The 22,136-nt window shown below is 25.6% G+C and overlaps 1 protein-coding gene across 2 annotated transcripts; it reads right to left on the minus strand.

Moving 5' to 3' along the window:
- Nucleotides 1–5,354: 5,354 nt before the first annotated feature.
- On the minus strand, nt 5,355–22,068 carry LOC117168179. Of its 2 annotated transcripts, XM_033353632.1 has the most exons (7): nt 21,990–22,068; nt 21,780–21,912; nt 20,572–20,976; nt 14,443–15,050; nt 11,950–12,170; nt 7,870–8,024; nt 5,355–5,596 (listed from the first exon to the last, which is right to left on the minus strand). In XM_033353632.1, the coding sequence occupies exons 3-7, from the start codon at nt 20,965–20,967 to the stop codon at nt 5,429–5,431; spliced, it is 1,548 nt and encodes a 515-aa protein (XP_033209523.1). In that variant the 5' UTR covers nt 20,968–20,976; nt 21,780–21,912; nt 21,990–22,068; the 3' UTR covers nt 5,355–5,428. The 2 variants fall into 2 exon arrangements, with proteins under 2 accessions (XP_033209523.1, XP_033209524.1); XM_033353633.1 differs by having other exon boundaries at nt 20,572–21,007; nt 21,780–22,036.
- Nucleotides 22,069–22,136: the final 68 nt, after the last annotated feature.

The following is a 22,136-nucleotide window of genomic DNA, read 5'->3' on the forward strand; positions in this document are numbered from 1 at the left end:
ATATCGTGGAAAATTCTTTTTTTTTATGGTAAGAGGAAACGGAAGCCCTGGAAGCTCGCTCATTTTAGGAATTAATATCACTACTGTTACTATTGTTTATCCTGCGTAATGCGAAAGAGTAGAATATAAGTAGTAGTTAAGTTAGACTAAGGATGGAATTGTAAATATATGTACAGGGAGCGGTGGCCCTCAAACCCGTAAAAGGGAGAGATTAAATACATACAATAAAGTCGATTTTTCTATTAAAAAATGTGAGGTTAAAATTCTGTAATACGTAGTTGAGTTATGATACTTTTTATCAATATTTTTACATATCTAAAAATCTGTATATATCTCTTGAAATCTTATCATTTCTTTTTTATTTCGTTGCTTGAGGTCCCTTGAAATTTTATTTTATTTATTCTCTGAAGTTTTTTTTGGCAATCAATTGAAATTTGTCGAATTATTTTTTATATCATTGATATCCTGGTTATGTTTTTAAAATCCTTTGTAAGTTTTTTAAAACATAACGAAATTCGTTGAAAAAACCTTAAAAATGTTCAAATCTCGTTAAATTCCTTGGATTCTTAAAGAATACCGTTAACACTTAAAAATCTTGAACATACCTTGATATTCATATAATATATAACATCTCGTAAAATACTTTCCAATCTCTTAAACTATATCCTGAAAGTTTTGAAATACATTGAAATTCTTTCAAAAAATCCTAAAATCTCTTTCTGAGATTCTCTAAAACTACAGTGAAACTCTTCTATAGCGCCGATTTTGGGCCTGACGGTGGGTGGGAATGAACCCATTGTAGCCTGCCCTGCTTTTGTTTGTTCACGCCTGAGTGCTCACTTGAGTGACAACCACAGATGCTGCGCACCCCGCGCAGCTCCTGTTACACCTACCTGCGGCGCGGCGTCGTTTTTCGGAAGGGATCTAGAAGAGGGGGCTATTTAAAGGTTTCACTGTATGTGGAAAACTTATCAATCTTTAACATTCCTTCAAATCCGCAGATAACCTTGAAATGTTATTACTTTTATTTATTCCCTAGAGTTCTTTAAAAATATCTTGGAATCCCTTAACATCTTTTTAGTATGACTGATATCCTGGATAAGTTTTTTAAATCATTTAAGATTTTCTGAAATTCTACGAAATTTTTTAAAAACCCTTAAAAAATTTGTAATCTCTTTGAATTTCTTGGATTTTTTAAAATATCTTTTAACACTTTAAAATCTTTTCAAGTGCCTTGAAATTCATAATCTTCATAAAATCCCGTGAAATATTTTGTAATCTGCTAAGCCTAAAAGCTTTGAAATCCGTTGGCATCCTTTAAAAAAACCCTGAAATATATTGTTAAAATTCTCTAAAAGTTCATGGAATGATCGTCAATCTTTTAACATTCCTTAAAATCCGTAGAAATCCATTGAAATCTTATCAATTCTCTGTAATCAGTGGAAATCCCTTGAAATTTCATTTAATTTATTCCTTTAACTTCTTTAGAAATCCACAGGAATCCTTTAAAATAATATAAATATGATTGATATCCTGGATAAGTTTAAAAAAAAACTCTGGACATTTTGTAAGCCCCTACGGAATGCTTTGAGAGCATTAAAAAATGTTTAAATCTCTTTTAATTTCTTGAAAATTTTTTAAATACTCTTAACACTTTAATATCCTTTAAAATATATAATTTGGAATACCATGGAATTTATAATAACCATTAAATCTCGTGAAACTCTTTCCAATCTTTTAAGGTTTACCCCAAAAAGCTTTAAAATTAATTAAAAAATCCTACCAGATAACCCTAAAATCTGTTATTGAGATTCTGTAAACATTTCTGGAAAATTGATAATTTGTTATGACTTTTTTTTAAATCCATTGAAACCCCTTGAAATATTTTAGTATCACTAACATCCTGAATATCTTGTTATAATCCATTCCAATGTTCTGAATTTCTTATTCGAAATTTTTGGAAAAATCTTAAATAACATCTATTAAATCTAGTAATCTCATAAAAATCGAATACAATCGCGTAAAACATCTCAAAATCTATACTGCCTTTCAAAATTTTTTTTGAAAGAAAATTTTTCGGGATTTAAAAAAATATCCTAAACCCTTTCTAATCCCTGAAAATCTTTACAAATAAAATTCAATTTACTCCCTAAAGTTTTAAATATTTTTTAGAATTCTGTACAGATAAGTGAAACCTCTTTAAAATACCTTTAAATCATCAAGTCATAGAAATTCATTAAAATATGTAGTAATCATTTTAAATGCTATGAATATAAATTATATTTCTATAAAAAAAAATTGTTTAAATAAAATGCAGAGACGTAAATCGAGCATTCACGTCCATCATTTCTAAATTTTTCCTATTAAAAATAAAGTATTCAAAAATCCATACATTTTGTTTTATTATTAAGAGTTCTAGAATTCTGAAAAAAGAAATCTCTTGAAATTCTTCAGAATTTTTTTAACAACTCAAAATTTTTAAAATATTTTGATGTCATTTGCTATCCTTGAAATTGAAGAAATAAAATTAATGTTATTCCCTGAAGTTCAATATAAATAAGTAAAAATGCATTAAAGTATATATAGAAATAATTTTAAATTCCGCGAATAGAAATGAAATTTTTATATAAAAAAATCCTTTGGATAAAATTCACGCGCGTATATTAAAAACATAAATTATTTCAAAATAAATCAACATTGTTTTTAAAAAGATAGGAGTTCTACAATGTTTTAGAAAGAAATCTTTTGAAATTACATAGAATTTTTTTAAATATCTTAAAACCTTTCAAATCCTTTAAAATGTTCTTATGTCCTTCATTCTCATTTAAATTACTACAATGAAATTTATTTTATTCTCTAAAGTTTCATAGAAATACGTTAGAATCTCTTAAATTATCTAAAATATTTGGAAATAGTAAAAATCCATTAAAATATATAGGAATAATTTTAAATTTCATGAACATAAATTAAATTTCTTTTTAAAACAGATTGAAATGCATAAAATGCACGCGCGAACGACGGGCGGTTATGTGCTTGCATTTTTATTTGATAATTTTAAAAGCATAAGCTGTGTAAAAATCCATAGCGTCCAATTTTTAAATATAAAAAGTTCTAAATTCAAGAAATAATTAATTCTGTTTGGTAAGATATTTTTGAAAAAACACTAGTGTAATTTTAATATTTCCATGGATGCTAATATTTTTTACGCATCTGGAGATCATAAATATTGGCAACAAAGTATTGTTAAATTTCAAACAGTAATACTTTTCAAATATTCCGTAAAAAATTTTGTTTGAAATATTTACATGTACAATTAATAATTCAGAAATTTTTCAATTTAAAACGTCAATACATTGCCTTATATTTTTAATTAAATTCGTGTAATTTAAAACGATTATAATTTGAAATTGTCTAATCACTAAAACATTTTAAAATTAAATCTTCAGACCTAAAATAATTGCAAATAAAAAAACTGTTATCATTTTTAAATCAGAAAATAGGTTTCATCTCTCATCAATCCTTACATTAATGAAAAATTACATGGAGTATATTCAAAGAAAAATATGAATATTTACGAAAAACTGCTCTTAAATTTTCCGAACTTTTAAAAGCTGATTTTTGATAGTTTTTGAAAATATTTTAAATTCTAGAACTTATTAAATTTGCGTTCAATAAATCTTTTAATTCTTATTGGAATTTTAGTTTAATTAAACAACCATTGTTATAATTTCTAGTATAATGCGAATCGTTATTAAAATTTCAGCTAAAAAGTTAATTTCTAAAATATTTAACACATAATGCGTTATTTAAATACTAAATCTTTTGGTTTAAAATTAGTCAAATTTAAAGAAGATACAATTATTTTCACGGATTGAAGAGCTATAATTAAAATATAATAATTAAAAATATATATGTTTAATATAAAAATGTATTAATTAAGTTTGAGTTTTGTTTTTAGTATTGAATAAAATCATTTTGTAGACGTGAAACAAACAATTTATTTTTTCAAATATTGTCTATTTAAACCTTTGCGGCATGGTGGGAATACCGTATTCCCACCTTTGTTCATATCATTTTTTACGATTTCAGAGTAGCTTTCGTTGGATTTTTCAGATTTTTTTAAATTTCATGCTCGCAGGATAGAAAATTGAAATTTTTGTGCGAATAGTCTAAATTTTTAAAATAATTTGTTAATACTTACAAACAAAGATTAAAAAAGCCTTTTTTGTTGAAAAAATTCATTATTGAAAAAACTGTCCATTATATCTTTATGAAAATGGGTACTTAAGGGTTTTTGCGGTCGATAAATACGAATCTGGACTCAGATTTTGAAAATTCAGAATGGCGGATCCAATATGGCTGCCGAAATTATGAATATTTTTGGATTTTATCTGAAAATTGATATACAGGGGTTTTCGGGGTCAGTGATCACGAATATGAACTCAGATTTTGGACATTTAAAATGGTGGATCCAAGATGGCGCTCGAAACTTGGAATATTTTTTTCTAAAAATTGCTATACAGAGGTTTTCGGGGTCGCTGATCCTGAATCTGAAATCAGATTTTGAAAATCTAAAATGACAGATACAATATGACGGTCAAAATAATAAAGTTTTCAGGATTTTAAAAAAAAATTAGTGTACAAGGATTTTAGGAGTCACTGATCACGAATCTGAATTTAGAATATGAACATTCAGAAAATTGGTACTAATCCTTGTTTTACGTAAGTAGGTTTATATTTTTTCAAACCTTAATATTCTAAATATTTGTCATTTTGAATACAGATTCAAGATCAGCGACCCCATGCCTGTGCCAACTTTCAAAAAACAATTTAGAAATATTTTGAATTTTGGCCCGCTATTTTGAATGTCCAAAATCTAAGTTCAGATTCGCGATCAGAGATACCAAAAACCCCTGTACACCAATTTAAAAAAAAAATTCAAAATTTTGGCCGCCATATTGGTTCCGCCATTTTGAATTTAAAAAATCTGGGTTCGGATTCGTGATTAGCGACTCCTAAAAACCCCCGTATACCAATTAAAAAAAAATATGCCAAATGTTAGCCGCCATATTGGACCCGCCATTTTGAATTTTCAAAATCTGAGTGAAGATTCGTAATCAGCGGCCCCAAAAACCCCTATGTACCAATTTTCATGAAAACTCATATCCCTGAAAAATGTATGCCGGAAAGGGTTAAAGAAAACGAGACAAAGGGTCAGTTTTTCGAGGATATGGGAAAAAGGGAAATCTAGAAAAAACGGGAAGATAAGGATTAGATTTTAATGAAAATGTGTTTTTATTTTAAATATAAAATACTTTATTAAAAAAATATCGCATTCTCTTAAAATATTTCAAATGAGGACGGACATATAATTATAATATAAAATTTTCTTTTTCCGTAAATATTACCTAATACCTATTGATTAGTTTCACGTTGTAGATGCCAGTATTTTCAAAAGCAAATTAATACGTGCGGAAAGTAAGGTGTCTTCGTCAATAATTTTTTTTGTATCTATAACTTTATTCAACTCGTCTTTCAATTTCATGAATTCGTTTTTAGCATCCACTAGATTGTTCAGAACTTCTTCCAATTTTTCCTGAAAACCAAAACTGTTTTTGCATTTGCTAATTCACAAATATAATATTCAAAATCTATGATTTGTAACGATTAAAAACTTTTAAAATTGAAGTTTAAAAGTTTATTAATCCGAAAATGTTGTACATAAAATGCTGACAGTAACACTTTTAAATTGAACAATTTTAAATGAAATGCGGATAAACTTTAAAAAGTATACATCCACGTTAATATTTTAAATACTCTAAAGTAAAGAATTAATCAATATACTTTCAAAAATTTTTTAATTAAATTATTTTAAGTAATTTTCAGCTAGAAAGATTTAAATTAACAATTTTTTTAACCTAATAGTTGTTAAATTAGAAGTTGAATTATTTTGATTTTAAATAGTTTAATCTTCCTTAAAAGGTCTGAAATTTTATTTCAAAACCTTATGAAATCTAGCACTTTTTTTACACTTTTTAAAAATTTTAAATTATTTTTGAAATTTTGTAGAATTTCTAAACAAATTTTAAGATGAATTGAATACTTTCTATAACTTTTAGAAAATCCTGTAAATTAAAAAAATGCTTAAAATTTGGATTTATAAATAACAATTGAACTTGAAATGATTTAAAATAATTGAAACAAAGTGTGTGAACCAACCAAATTCGGCTATTTGTACGCAAATTTGGGTGTAAATGCCCAACGCCTGATTTAAAACAAAATGTAGATTTTTTTTAGATTAAAAAAAAGAAGGTTTTTATGAACTGTGAAGGGCTGCAAAAGAATAAAAATATTTTCTTCTGATTCTTAGATAAATTCAAAATGATTTTTCATTTTGTAAATTTAGTTTAACATAGTATTTAAAAAGATTTTAAAAGATTTCCAAAATTGTTAAAAATAATCTGGATGATTTTAAGGATTTTTTTTAATTTGCAGGATTTTCTAAAAATTGTAGAAAAAAATCGACTCATTTTAGAATATATTTAGAAGTTCTGAAAAAAATTCACACACTTAGTTTAAATTATTTGCAATTATTTCAAACTTAAAATTAATTTTGAATCATTTAAAAAATTTTTAATTTCTCTTAAAATTACTCAAAATTTTTCTACAAATAATAAGTGTTCAATTGTTATTTATACATCAAAATTTAAAAAATTTCACTTACAAATTAAATATTTTTTAACTAGAAAAATTCAAATTGTAAGGTTCGAATTATAAAAACTCTTCGAAATTTTAACGATTCAAAGCTTTCTATGCCCAACAATTCAGTTACAAATTGTTTACTTTCAAATATTTTGCTTCAATTTACTCGCCCTGCATGAACAGTTCAATATTGTTTAAAAAAATTGAATACTTTAGATTGAAAAAATATTTTTAATTTAATAAAAGTCTCTATTCATGTATTCAACACTTTCGAGTTGAAACAGTTGCAATCTGGGAAATATATATTTTTTGCCTGATTTAGATTCGTTTTCCCAAATCAATGATTGTTTAATTTTTAATACCTAAAAGACAGATCTATTTTAAAAATAATTTATTTATTTATGTTTACAGTTGATGAAATAAAACTTATTTTATCAAGAATTTTCAACTTCAAACGCTTTTAATTTCAAATTGTTTATTCTTCAAGACTGCACTTTAAATTTGGTAAATTAGAAATGTGCACTTAAAAATTAAAATCCAAAATCAAAAATTTATAAGTGAAAGATTTTCGAATAATGCATTGTAAACTGAATGATATCATAATTAAATCAGATATCACTTCAAATAATTATTTTTAAAAAATCTTGAAATCTCTTGGACAGAGTTTTCCTCAAAAAAATTGTAAAATTCCCGGCTAGGAAATAAATTTACCGAAATTTATCTGTTTCTCCGGGTAATATTTCACTTAATTTGCGAAAATTCCGGAAGCTAAAATTTGATAGAACTTTAAAACCTATTAAATAACATAATAAATCTGATTTACATCACAAATATAGGAATTTCTGAAAATTATTCCTAAATAATTTTGCACACCATACGATGTTAGTTAACAAGTTTTTAAATCTGGCCAAATTTTAGGTGTTGGAATTCCCCAATTAAAAATATAGTGCCAATAAATTGCAGATACTGTAGTTGTTTTTAATAAAATGTAATGACTAATTTTGCATAAACTCTCCCATAAACCTGATTTATTATTTAGTTTTAAACTTTTGGAATCAAATCAAATATTTAAAAAAAGACCATGCTCGGTGGCATTCATTCATGGCAATTTTTATCTGCTTCACTAGGGGATAACTGATAAATGATCCTTAATTTTATTTAAATTACCTCCGTGCCACTAAAATGGGAAATGCCGATGCAACTAACGCAACCCTTTCTGTGGGTAAGGTACCCTAATTTTCGTCTTGAGAGACCAAAACAAATTGTAATGTCTTGTTTTCTGCAGGAACTAATTAATTTATCAACTGCATCGTCTAGTCCTCCTGAAAATATTAATATATTTGAAGTTTAAATAAGCTTCAGTGATTACAATAAAAGATTCTAGTAAGGTTATTGGCAATGGGGGTCGACCGTTTCGCCAACTGGTGCCGAAAATGGTAACTAGAAAGAGTAGGTACCATTTTAAAGACAAATATTAATTTGTGCACGAAAGTGTTTTTACTATATTGTTTTATCAAGTTTAAAACAATTATTGAATACAACAAATAAATCTTTATCAAAAACGAAGCGTTCAAGACCGAATTTCCATCTTATACAATAAAAACATAATTAGGTCCAAAATGTTTTTCTAAAAAAAAAAAAAAATACAAAGATACAAAGAATATAAGTAATGGAAGACTGAAATTGAAATTCGAATTCTAACCTAACTTTTAGATCAGATTTTTTATATATAGTAAATAATTTAGGTATAAATGAATAAAAACTTACTTTGGGTTCATTTTTTTCTTCAAAAACAGTTCACTTAAGTTTATAATCTTCTAAAAATCACAATATATAGTACAATATTTAATTATTTTAGAAAAATATTTCTGTAAAAAAATGTTATTTTCACTGTACAAAATGTAAATTCCATCTGAAACACTTTGTTTTTGATAAAAACTTATTTTTAGTTCGTAATAAATACTTCAAAATTCAGAAAAAAATAGCAAGAAAAATGTATGCACAAATTAAAATGTAGATTTAAAATCCTACCTACTCTTTTTTACTTTAAATTCATAAAAAAACTAGAAAGGTTAAGCTATAAATATAATTTATTGTTTTTAGAAAGACTTTATATTCGAATTTTTAATAAATAAATAGTATTTATAAAAAAATGTTAAAAAGCTTAAATTCGCGAATTTTATAGTTGGGAAATTTTATATTTCGGAAATTTTCTATCGGGAATTTTCTTATTTGGCAATATTATAAACTTTTCAACGATTTTATTAGTCAGGAATGCTATAATTTCGAAATTTTTTTATCCGGGAATTTTATGTTTCACGATTTTTGAGTTGTCCCAGAATTTCAACAAATTTCGGGGAAAATCCTAAAAAATAAAATTTAATATTAAATGTAATTTTACCGAATATGAAAATTTCTGAAATATAAAAATCCCGTATAAAAAAATTCTCAGCAGTTTATAATATTTCCGAATTTGAAAATTTCTAAAAGAAAATGGTTGAATCATAAAATATCTGACCTACAAAATTACCGAATTTACAGAATTAAAAAAAAAAGTTTTTTAATTAATGTTATTTATTGATTAAAAATAAAATAATCGAATTTTATTACTGAACGAAAAAATGAATAGTTTTTAATGTTTTTAAAACTATTGTTTGAATTTAAATTAAGAATATTTAAATAAATATATTTCTTGATGAAAATTTGGAATAAAATAGAACATAGTATTTCTTTAAATTGCAAAAACTTTCTTAAAAATTCAATTGTTTATTTAAGAAAATAAATAAAAAGGCGCACATGTTTTTGCATTTCTTAAAACATTTATTTTAAATTAAAAAATAATTTTTTTAAACTTTGAACAGTAAAAACAATTATTTGATAGAAATATTTCATTATTGCATTTTTAATGAATAAATGATTTATATTAAAAACCAGTTTTTTCAATCATTCAAATTTGGGAATTTTCTGTCACGGACTTTTTATAATTCGGCAATCTTATGGCGGGAATTTAACTATTCGGGTATTTTTTAATTCGGTAATGTTATAAACTGTTCGCGAATTTTATTATTCGAAATTTTTATAATTTGGGAATTTTATTATCAGGAAATTTCATTTTTCGGGATTTTTCAGTCGTCCCCGGATTTTATAGGATTTTGATAAATTTAATTCCGAAGATTTCTTTAAATATTTCAAACGAATATCATCAGATTTTATATAATTTCACATGATTAGATTTCAAAAGGATTTGAAAGGTTTTAGAGTATTTAAAAAGATTCCAACGAACTTTCAAGAACTTTAAAAATATTTTACGGAATTTAAAAAGATTCAAAATAATTTAGGGCATTTTAAATAATTCCAACGATTTTTTAAAGGATTAAAATCTTTTAAAAGACTAGGATTTCAAGGAATTCAAAAAGAGGTCAAGCGGTTTTAACAAATTTTCTAAAGTTTTAGAAGATTAGATATATTTTACATGATGTATAAGCGTTTAATAAGGAATTTTAATTAATTTCCCATTTCATGCCATTTTATAATATGGTTATAAAATTTAAAATAATTTATTCAGGAGAATGGAGGGATTTCAAAGCATTTGAAAGATTTGTAGAGATTTTCAAATATTTCTCAGTAATTTGAAAACACTAAACATTTTTTAAATAGATGCTAAGGCATTTTAATAGATTGTAAAAATTTTAAGAGATTTCAAAGGAGTTTAGGGCATTTTAAAAGATCCCGTGGAATTTCCACGAGCCTTAAAAAATTGCAAGGGATTTCAAAAGATTAAAAATAATTTTGAGTATTTTAAGAAATTCCCAAGAGATATAAAAAATTTCACGGCCTATGATTTAAGGAGATTTGAAAAAAATGTATTTGTTTTAATGGATTTCCTGTAATTTCCGAGGATTTTAAATGTTTTTATAGATCCTATGAGGTTTTAAGATATTTTAAAGGGTTCTAAGAGATTTAAGAGAACAGAGTTTCTAGGATTTTCAGAAGATTACAAAAATTTCAAAGAACATCAGATTTTATGTGATTTTGTAATATTTTAATGTAATTTCAAAGAATTTATTAACAACAATTAAGGGGTGTAAAAGGATTTGAAGAGAGTTTTAAATATTTGAAGGTATTTTTTAAACATTTTAAATCATTTAAAAAGATTTTAGGATAGTTGAAAAGATTCCAAGGAATTGCGAAAAATTAAAAAAAAAATTTAAGAGATTTCAAAAGACTTGAAAGATTTTAGGGTATTTTAAAAGATTACAAGGACTTTTTATGAGAATGAAAACACTGAAAGATTTTAAAGTAATTTAGGGTATTTTAAAGAAGGATTTGGAATGATTTTATGGGACTTTTAAGAATTTAGGACAGTTTAAATGATTCTAAGGGATTTTCAAAGGATTGCAAGGGATTTCATCAAATTGCATGTAACTTCACGGTATTCTAAGGGATTTTATATTACTTTGATGAAATTTCAAAACATTCATTCACACGAATTAAGGAATTTGGAAGAATTTAAAAGTATTTTAAAAATTACAAGGGAGTTTTTAAGAGATTTAAATAATGTCAAGGGATTTGAAAATATTCCAAAGGATTGAAAACACTTATATTTTAAATAATTTCGAGGCGTTTACAAGAGATTAATATAATTAAAAAAAATATTATCAGATTACATGTCACTTCAAGAAATTTTCCAGCATTTTCTAGTATTTTTATAAAATTTTAAAGATTTTGTTCACAAAAGTTGAGGGATTTAAAATGATTTCAAAGCTTTAATGATATTTTTAAATACATTCATGTATTTCTAAAAAAATGTAGATTTTTTAAAAAGATTTTAGGATATTTTTAAAGATTCCAAAGAATTTCAAGACGTTTTAAAGAATTTTAAAGATGTTACAGCATTTTGAAAGATTCCAAAGAATTTTCAGAAAATTCAACAAATTTCAAGGAATATACTCAAATTTCATGTTTCTTTACAGGATTTCAAGGCATTTCACAATACTTTAGCCAAAATTGAAAGAATGTGTTAAGAATTAAGGGATTTCAAAGGAGTTAAAAATTTTTAAAATATTTTAAGGCATTCCAATATTTGAAAGAATGAAAAAAATTTTCGGTATTTAAAATAATACTCATAAAAAAAGTCTTTCCAGAGTTTAAAAAATTCCCAAATACTTTATTACGGTTTATTAGATGTGGGAGGGGTAAAATTTGCTAAATTTTCAGCTTACAGAAATAAAAATATGAATAATTTACCTTCAACTTGTATCCTTTCAAGATCTGGAACAATGATCACAAATCTAACTTTTTTTAGATTAACGTGTTTCTCGACTTCCTTGAATCCCGTATAATATCTTCTTCTGTACCTTCCTTTCACGTTGTCTCTCTCATATAATTTTTTTTGCAGTCTAAATAACTCATTAAGGAATGTTTCTAATTTTTCATTCAGTGGAACTGAAACTATATTTGTACAATACCTGGAAACAGTTTAACAATTTAGCTTAACAAATTTAGGAATGAATATTATAAACAAAAAATTTAATAGTTTTTAGTAGAAGGAATTCCTGTTTTTGATCTACTAGTCTAAACCAAAATGATCATAGTCTTTTGCTGTGAAAAAATGTCTTTAATTCTGCTGGGATTCGAACCCGGGTCTACAGATTGCCAATACTAGAACGAAAACATAATGCGAAAAAAATTCAATTTTTTGTTCAAAATAATGTACAGCCTGCAGTTATTGAGCGATTTGGACGCAGAAAATTAAAAAAAGCTGATTAAATTGCAAAGGATGTTGTGTAGCCTGATTTTTTTATTTCGTTTTTTCTTAATTAAAAAAAAATAAAATAAATAAATATGACGAAAAAATTGGAATTTTTTACATATTACGCTCCCGGTGCTCGTCAATATTAGGAAAATTTTTGTAATGCCATACGTTTCATAAAATTACATCATGATGCAATAAACAAAAAAAATTATAAAGAAATTATTGGTTGAAAATGTGTTTCTATCATTTTAAATATTTTTACGTTTATTAAGTGATATTGGATGAACAAATTTAATATACAAATGCATTATTCAGGCATTTGTCGACAGCATTTTTTTTCTCCATGTAAGTTTTTTCAATTAGGAACCTCATGATCACTTCACCAAAATCATAATTAGTTAAATAATTTTTTAATTTTGTAAAAGCAAATTTCATTTAAAAAATGTATCATTTCAGTATTTGTTGACACGAAAAATCTTTTTCTTCAATCTCACTCCTTCTAATTGAGAAATTCATGATAATTTTCGCAACATTCATAATTAGTTGATAAATTTTGTGCTTAAAACTAAATTAATTCGATAAACAAAAACATTATTTAGGCATATGTCGACGAAAAAATTCGTGTTTTTCAATGTCTTTTCTTTTAATTGGAATTTTAACGATAATTAAGCAAAATTCATAATTAGTTATTTTTTTTCAAAGAAATTTAATTTAAAAATGAATTATTCGGGCATTTATCAACGGAAATTTTTTTTTTTCAATGTTGATCTTCTTAATTAGAAAGTCGATAATAATTTTATCAACACTCATACTCAGCTGATAAATTGTTTGTCTCCTTAACAAAAAATCTAATAAACGAGGTGCGCAAAAAACGGACTGACTTCGAAAAAGAATCATTTTTCTGTCCACAGATGTCCGAATAATGCATTTTCTTAAATTAAATTTGCTTAAAAAACATAAAAATTATTAACTATTTATGAATGTTGCTAAAATTATCATAGAGTTTCTCATTAAAAGAAATGACATCGACTGACATCTATTTTTCTTTATTAAATTTGTTTTCAAAAAATATATAATTTATCAAATAATTATGAATTTTGCTAAAATTATCATGGAGTTTCTAATTAAAAGAGCTGACTTAAAAAAAAATATCCGTTGACAAATGCTTGAATAATTAACTCGTTTATTAAATGTTTAAAAACATAAAATTTATTAACTAATTTTGAATGTTGCTAAAATTATCATAAAGTTCCTAATTAAAAGAACTGACATTGACTGACATCTAATGTTGTTTATTAAATTTGTTTACAAAAAAAGTATAATTTATGAAATTATTATGAATGTTGCTAAAATGATCATAAATTTTCCAATTAAAAGGACTGTAATTTAAACAAACAATTACTTCTTCCGTCGACAAATGCCGGAATAATGCATTTTTTTAATAAATCACAAAATTTATTTTGATTAAATTATGAATTTTGCTGAATTTATGATGAGGTTCCTAATTTAAAAACCCGATATAAAAAACGAATTTAACTGTTGACAAATGTCTGAATAATACATTTGTTTATTAAATTTGTTTATAATATTAACATGAATAATCGTAGGCATTTTCTTCACAATAATATTGTTTCTATCCAAATTTATTGTAATATAACTTAAAAAAACGTAAACTTATTAAAAATGATAGAAAACACACTTAAAACAAATAATTTGTTTATAAATTTTCATGATGTTTATTTCTTGAGGAACTAAAAAAAATTGCCATTTTTTCGTCCTCTTTGTTATTTCTGAATAAATTGAAAACCCAAATAAAAAGCAGACTCAACAACTTTCTTTGAAATTTTATCAGATTATTTAGACTAGCAGATCAAAAACCGTCATTTAACGGACAAAAATCTTAAATAATATCAAAACTTAAAACAAAATTAATGATTTTGTTGAGCACACAAAAAAAACAGTAACAAAAGATTTCACTTACTCACTCTCTAAATTTTCTGGTATACTTAAGTTCATTTTCTTTGCCTTGAAAATTCAGATTAGGATTTTGCAAAATTTGATTATCTTCACTTCTGAGATTTAGCGTTCTATTAATATCGCCAAGGTGAATTCCACCTCCTAGACTATCTAATCCATCAATTTTCATATTTGCAATATCATATCTCAAATCATCTTCCACCACATTTACATCATTATCATTTGTACTAATCAATAAATTTTCTAATTTTTCGGTAACGTCTTTCCTACTTTCTAAAATTTCATCAGACAAAGGATCGTTCCTCAAATCTCTGTGCTCATTTCCGAAAATATTCAAAGTTGCCAAATTCCTTGCATGATCAAAATCTAATTCGGGGTCAGCTATAATTTTTAATTTTCCTAAGTCAATTTTGGGAAGATCATCAATGACTGGCTGTACCCTTTTTTCTCGATTTCGCATTTCTCTCTGTTTCTCTCTTTCATTTATAATTACTTGTTTTAACTTAGAGGGCCTTTTTATCTTTGATAAAAAGATTTTATTGCGTTTTGCTTCCACAACTCGATCACAACATCTTATTTTTTTCTCTGCTAATGTATTTTTTAGCCTTATTTGATTCTGCAAATAAGTAAACTTATGAAATACCGGATGCGTCAAGTGCAAAAAAAATCCGAATTTATGATGCAATTAAAAAAAAATCCGGAAATACGATGTGTGGTACAGAAAATGTTGAAATGAAAAATTAGAATAAAAGAATTTACTTCTGTAAAGTGCTGAACGAGAAAATGGGACTAAAAATTTCATATTTTAATTAAATAATTAATTTTTGTAAGTAATTAAATTAGAAAAACATTTGAAGAATTACAGAGTTAATAATAATAGTATCATTTGCCAGAAAAAAGATTCTTGTTTATGACAAAAGTTTAAAATTTATAACAATGCCTTATTTTAAAAAACGCGGCGAACTTCTTTTAGCTGTTTCATAGGGACGGCTGAGAAATCCCGAAAAAATTCATGACACTATAAAATAACTGAAAGTTTATAATATTACCGAATTTGAAAATTGCCGAATTAGAAAATGTCATAACTAGAAAAGCTCCGAATCATGATGTTTCTGAATTTAAAGAATAAAAAATTGTTTATTGTTAAATATTATTTATTTATTTAAATAAAATAATCAAATATTTGTTTAAAATAAATTTTTAAAAATTTTAATTGAATTCTGCAAAGTTTGTTTAAAAATTACTTTAAAAATTACAATGAAATATCTTTGTTAAAAATATTTAATTAATTAATTTTCAATAAATAGATAATAGTGATTTAAAAAATTTTTTAATAGTTTAAATCAACGAATTTTCTAGATCGGATATTTTATAATATGGGAATTATCTGTCGGGGACTTTATTGTTCGGCACTTTTCGAATTTGGTAATATGGTAAACTGTGCGGAAATTCTTCTTTTTTTGGATTTTTATGTTTCGGCAATCTTGTAATTTCGGGAAGTTTATTATCGAGATTCCTCTTACTCAGGAATTTTTTTTCGAGATTTTTCAGTATTCCCGTTTTATATATTTTTTTAACTGATGCAATTTTATCGAATTATGGATTATTTTGTAAATAAAAATATTCTCTACGACCTCCTATATACAATTAAAAAAGGAAATTAGTTTGCAAATATATCTGCTTGTTTGACAAATTTTTTTGAAACATTCTTAAAAATATTTTAGCCATATAAGAATTAATTAATTTTTTTTATTAAATATGGTGAAAGGGGTAGATAATATTTTCACTTACAAGATAATACATCATTGAATAAAATCGCATATGAAAAAAGTTAAGAAAAAAGTAGATTTAATAAAAAATTTCGACACTGTTAACATTTTTTATTTGGAACAATCATTGATTTTAAATTAGAAAAGTTAGAACATTGATACTATTAAGTTACATATTAGTTAGAAAGTCTCTTATTTTTTTTACCGAAATGGTAAATTTTTAACCAATAAGATTAATTTTTTACCAAATACATGAATTTTCAAATAAAAAATATAAATCCAAAATGAAATAGTTACATTTATAATTGAAAAAATTAACTTTAACTATAGAAAACAAAATTTAAAAAACATAATTAAATTTTGAATGAATAAAATGAACTGTCAATTGTTAATTGAAGTTGAATCTGTCACCAAAAAAATTAATATTCGAGGGGCTGTACACAAAATACGTGTACATATTTCCGAGAATGGATTTTCAACCAAATAGTGAATGATGAATCTTCAATAAAAAAATTAATTTTGAATAAAAAAAAGGATTCTCAAATAAAAAAAAACATTTTGTGTGAAAAATCGTTTTTACGTCTAGGAATTAATTTTTTACTGTAAATGTGACTATTCCAAACCAGGTATGGAATACTCACATTTACAGTAAAAAAATAATTTTTAGCCGTAAAAACGATTTTTCACACAAAATGTATGAGTTTTAAACCAAATAATTGAATTTTCAACTGAAGAAGATAAATATTCAACCAAACACGAAGTAGTTAAATGTTTAGTTAAAACTGTCAGGTAAAACAATTAATTAAATCAAGAAAAGATTTTTCAACCGAACAGTTACATTTCTAACTATAATAATGACTCTTCAATAAAAAAATTAATTTTGTACAAAATAGTTGAATTTTCAAATAAAAAAAATTCAACCAAGAAAATTAATTTATCAATAATTTAAAACAGAATTTGCTACCAACAAATATTTTTTACAAAATGAAGAAACAAGATTTCGTCAAAACTGTGGAATTTTCATACTTTTATTTTTCTTTAATACTTGTTCTTTCAACTAAAAAAGGAGAAATTTTTAACTAAAAACGGAATAGTTATATTTTAAGTCAAAAAATTCATTTTCAACAAAACAAACAAAATTAATTTTCAAGTAACTAGATGAATTTTTAACAAAAATTATTAATTTTCAACTAAAAAAGAACGGAATAGTTAAAATTTCAGTATAACCAGTGCTAAAATGTTTGTTTACTTATATTACAAATGAAAAAAAATTACAAGAGAAATTGTTCACTCCCAAAGCTTATAAATTACACAAATAACTTGTTCGAGGTCAAAATTGTTATCTACCTGGTTGTGTAAAATCTGTACAATATGTTAATTATTTCAAATACTTTTCAGAAGTTCAATATTATCTCCGAGAAAAATAATTATTATCATTTTATTAATTCACTGAATTCTTCTTAAGAAACGAAACAATAATCTGGGAATACACTTGTACAGAAAAAATTAGTTTTCCACGAAGATATTAATAAAAATCGCGAATTTTATTTTTCGGAAATAAAAATCAGGACAATGATAAAAAATTAAGACGTGTGCTGATAAATCAGGGCGTCTCACAGTGGGATCAAATCAAAAAACCAGGTTCAAAATAACTTTTAGCGGATTATTCTCAACCGGTTTTTAATTTTTATTAATTTAGCATTAAATTTTGCACACAAATTAACTTAACAAATAGTCTACACTACGCATTCTTCGTTTTCAAAGTAAATTTTTGCGTTAAAATGACTAGCTTTTAGAGAAAAAATAATACTCGACCATGAAAATTTGTCATCCGATATTTTTTATTGATTTTATAAACAAATTATGTAAATAGATGCCTATTGCAGACATTTAAAGGGAGAAAGAAATCTTTTTCTCTCTTAATTTTCCGCAAATTATATTCATATTGATGTTTAATGATACAAACTAACCATCCGATATTTTTTTTTAATTTTATAAACAAATGTCTAGTGTGCACATTTAAAGGCTGAAAGAAATAGTTATTTCTCTTAATTTTGATCAAATTATGTCGCCAGTTATTTTTAGTGATAGGAAATTATCATCCGATATTTTTTATCAATTTTATAATCAGATGTCTAGTGTGGACATTTAAAGGCAGAAAGAAATAGTTTTTTCTCTTAATTATCTTTAAATTATATTTCCAGTGATGTTTGATGATAAAAAATTAACATTCCGATATTTTAAATTAATTTTATAAACAAAATTTTTAAACAAATGCCAAGTGTGGACATTTAAAAGCAGAAAGAAATCGCTTTCTCTCTTAATTTTTGTCAAATTATGTCGCCAGTTATTTTTAGTGATGGAAAATTATCATCCGATATTTTTGATCAATTTTATAAACAAATGTCTAGTGTGGATATTTAAAGGCAGAAAGAATCCGTTTATTCTCTTAATTTTCTTTGAATTATAATACCAGTTAAATTTAATGATAGAAAATTATCATCCGATATTTTTTATTAATTTTATAAACACATTGTATAAACAAATTCTCAGTATGGACATTTAAGACAGAAAGAAACCGCTTTTTCTCTTAATTTCCCTCAAATTATGTCGCCAGTTATTTTTAGTGATAAAAAATTACCATCCAAAATTTGTTATTTATTTGATAAACAAATTGTATAAACAAATGATCAGTGTGGACATTTAAAGAAAGAAAGAAATCATTTTTTCTCTTAATTTTCTTTAAATTATACTTTTAGTGCTGTTTAATGATTAAAAAAAACTACCATTTGATATTTTTTATTAATTTTATAAGCAAATTATATAAACAAATGCCTAGTGTGAACATTTAAAAACAGAAAGAAATAGTTTTGTCTCCTAATTTTCTTTAAATTATATTACCATTAAAGTTGAATGATAGAAAATTATCATCCGATATTTTTAATTAATTTTACAAACAAATCGTATAAACAAATTCCCAGTGTGGACATTTAAAGGCAGAGAGTAATAATTTTCTCTTCCAATTTCTCCTGAATTATGTCGCTAGTGATGTTTAATGTTGGGAAATGATTACCCGATATTTTTAATAGATTTTATAAACAAATGCCCAGTGTGGTCATTTAAAGACCGAAGGAAATCGCTTTTTCTCTTAAATTTACTGAAATTATGCGGCCAGTTATGTTTAGTGATGGATAATTATCATACAATATTTTTTATGATTTTCATATATGACCAACTTATAAATTTGAATGTGTAATTTGTTTACAAAATTCATGAAAAATATCGAGTGTCAAATTTTTATGATCGAGTATTCTTTTTTTTTTGATAAAAGCAAGTAATTTTTAAACAAAAATTTATTTTGCAAACGAAAAGTCCATACTGTAGACTATTTGTTAAAATAATTTGTTTATTACAATTAAATTAACAATGTCATAATTTGGTTTGCTTCCAATTACCCCTGTGCAAAAAGTCTGGTAATGCTAAAAATACAAAAAAATTTCACGAAGATAAACAAAAAAAAATCGTCTTTTTCTTCAACCTTCGCATTAATATATAAGTTTTAAAAAAATTCAAACATTAGGCCACATAAATCTCGACAAGATCTAATGCGAAATTAAAAAAAAAATTTGTTAAGAATTGCCAGCTGCAAGTTATTTTGAACCTCGTTTTTTGATTTCATACAACGGCGCGTCTGCTCGGTAATAAGCGTTGAATAGAGAAAAATTAATATTTTCAGATTTCAGCGTAAAACTGAAGATTATTCTATTCTTTCGAATTCGCGCTTTTTACATCTGTATAAAATTTCATTATAAGCATAGGATATCTCCTAAACTTATTCATTTCTATTTCTGTAGTGGCCGCCGCGTAGTTTTCTTTTCCCCAGCGTTTAATGTGTTTTCAATATATTTAATTCCTTCTAATTAGTTCACAAATATGTATAATAAATTGTATTAATTCCTTCATGTGGAATATAAGTTTTGAAATTTTAATTCTAATCAATTCAAGTCTTTCTCTCTATAGTTAAAATTATTTAATTCACATATTTTACATTAATACGTTAATACTTTATTCAACACGTTTAAATAAATTATTAATATATAAATAAATATAAATTTGAATATTTTTCTAAATTATAAGTTATAAAACGATTTAATAATAAAAAAACAGGTTAAATGAATGATTCCGTTAAATTTTACCAAGTCAATCTAGAGGAATTAGATTTGCAATTTTTTTCTGAATGGAGGATTTTTAGACGGAGGAAAAATAGCGTATTCATAGGAATAAGAATTCTGAATTCGACGATTATTACCGAATGGTCACCCTATCCGCCAGTAGTGTATTTTTATAATTTAATAAGAGAATACTCACCTCTAAAACCTGTTGAATATTGATACGAATCAGATTCGACCTCTTCGACCTTCTCAAATGCTTCTTAGATTTTGTCCTTGAACCACTTTCGTCATCAAAAGTCACCACATTCTCGTTAATAATTGCAGAAGGACCCTGCCCGGAATAATCAATCTTCCTCGACATTTGTCCACCCAATTCTGGGTAATCACAAGCGCGCGAAGCAATCCTCAATTGATCGTCAATTTGGGATTGGTTACCACCAAGACTGTTGCTTGCCCTCTTTTTCTGATGCCATCTGGCAGGCGTCTGAGAATCATTTTTGCGTCTCTGATGGTTTTCAGACGTGAGTTTTGGCCAAGCTTCTTTTTCTTTTTTTTCCTCTAATCTTGGATTTCCCCAGCAGCGAATATTCATTTCATCAATCTTGAAAGTGCACGAATATTATTTTATTTCTCTGTATGGGTCACAAAGTTCTTAAATTCCCGAGAGTTAAAGTTAGGGTTATATAACCGAGAATATGACAGAATTGAGGAGAATTTAAGAATGTATGATTTTTTAAAATAATTTCATTTTCGACGTTTTGTAAATATTTCAATATCAATTATTTACTGGATCAGGCATATTCAGGAATTAAAAATATGCAGCACAGCAACTTATTAATTAAGATTGTTGATCTCAAAAAATCTAAATTCAATTATCTCGCTTTACTTAATAAAACTTAGCATTTAAGAACTATGTATCACCAAGCGCTATACTCCTTTTTTAAAACTATTTAGCTTTATATATCTATAGAAAATTTAATTCTGGTATTTAATTATTAAATTTTTATTTTAATGGCAGCTTTACGCTCAAATATCTATTTAATTTCTAAGTTTTAACCAAATTTTTGGCTTTTAATCTAGAACTAAAACCTGTTATAGGTTTAGCAGTTTCAGCGCCGACATAACCTATAATCTGCATGAAGACTAAATTTGGCTCGATTAATGGCAAAATCAGAGCAAAAATTTCTTGGAAGTGTTTTTTTTTTATTTCCAATATTGGACCGGGTGCTTCTTACATACTTAAAATATGCTTTTAACATTAAAAAATCGTTCCAAGTTAACGAAAAAATGCAATTTGTTATTAAATGAAATAAATTCTAAAATTCTCATAAATTCTCCGAGAATTTATTTCTCCACTATATTTCGATGATATTCTCATTCTCGTTACTGTTCTACTCTACTCACTTGCCGAAGTTTATATTTGAAGAAACAAATTACGCAGCAGAGAATGCATTCACGTGAGAGTAGCGTGCTTATTGGAACGAGTAGATGACCTTCGGAATGAGAAGAGACTGATATATGGAATATCAATCTTGTACTGAAAGAAATTCGTTATTAATATGCAAGTCCACCATTGATAAGAGGAAATAGGTCAATTTTATTGTAACACTTTACAAAATCACTGATTTTATCCTCAATCCAGAAGAGTAAACAGTGCAACTAGAACTGAAAACAGGTTTTTATTAATGATCACTACCTCCAGATGGCGGTACCGCACCGAGGCGGTGTATATTAAAGAAAAACATTGAACCAAATACCAGA

Source organism: Belonocnema kinseyi, chromosome 2 (genome assembly GCF_010883055.1).
Source record: "Belonocnema kinseyi isolate 2016_QV_RU_SX_M_011 chromosome 2, B_treatae_v1, whole genome shotgun sequence".
NCBI lineage: Eukaryota > Metazoa > Arthropoda > Insecta > Hymenoptera > Cynipidae > Belonocnema > Belonocnema kinseyi.

Bases quoted from the DNA above. Each gene is read 5' to 3' on its own strand.
- LOC117168179 (XM_033353632.1), bottom strand. From the start codon at position 20,967: ATGAATATTCGCTGCTGGGGAAATCCAAGATTAGAGGAAAAAAAAGAA. The intron at 15,051-20,571 runs GTGAGTATTCTC...ACTTATTTGCAG, and splicing joins ATATTCAACAGGTTTTAGAG to AATCAAATAAGGCTAAAAAA. The intron at 12,171-14,442 runs GTGAGTAAGTGA...AACTGTTTCCAG, and splicing joins TATACCAGAAAATTTAGAGA to GTATTGTACAAATATAGTTT.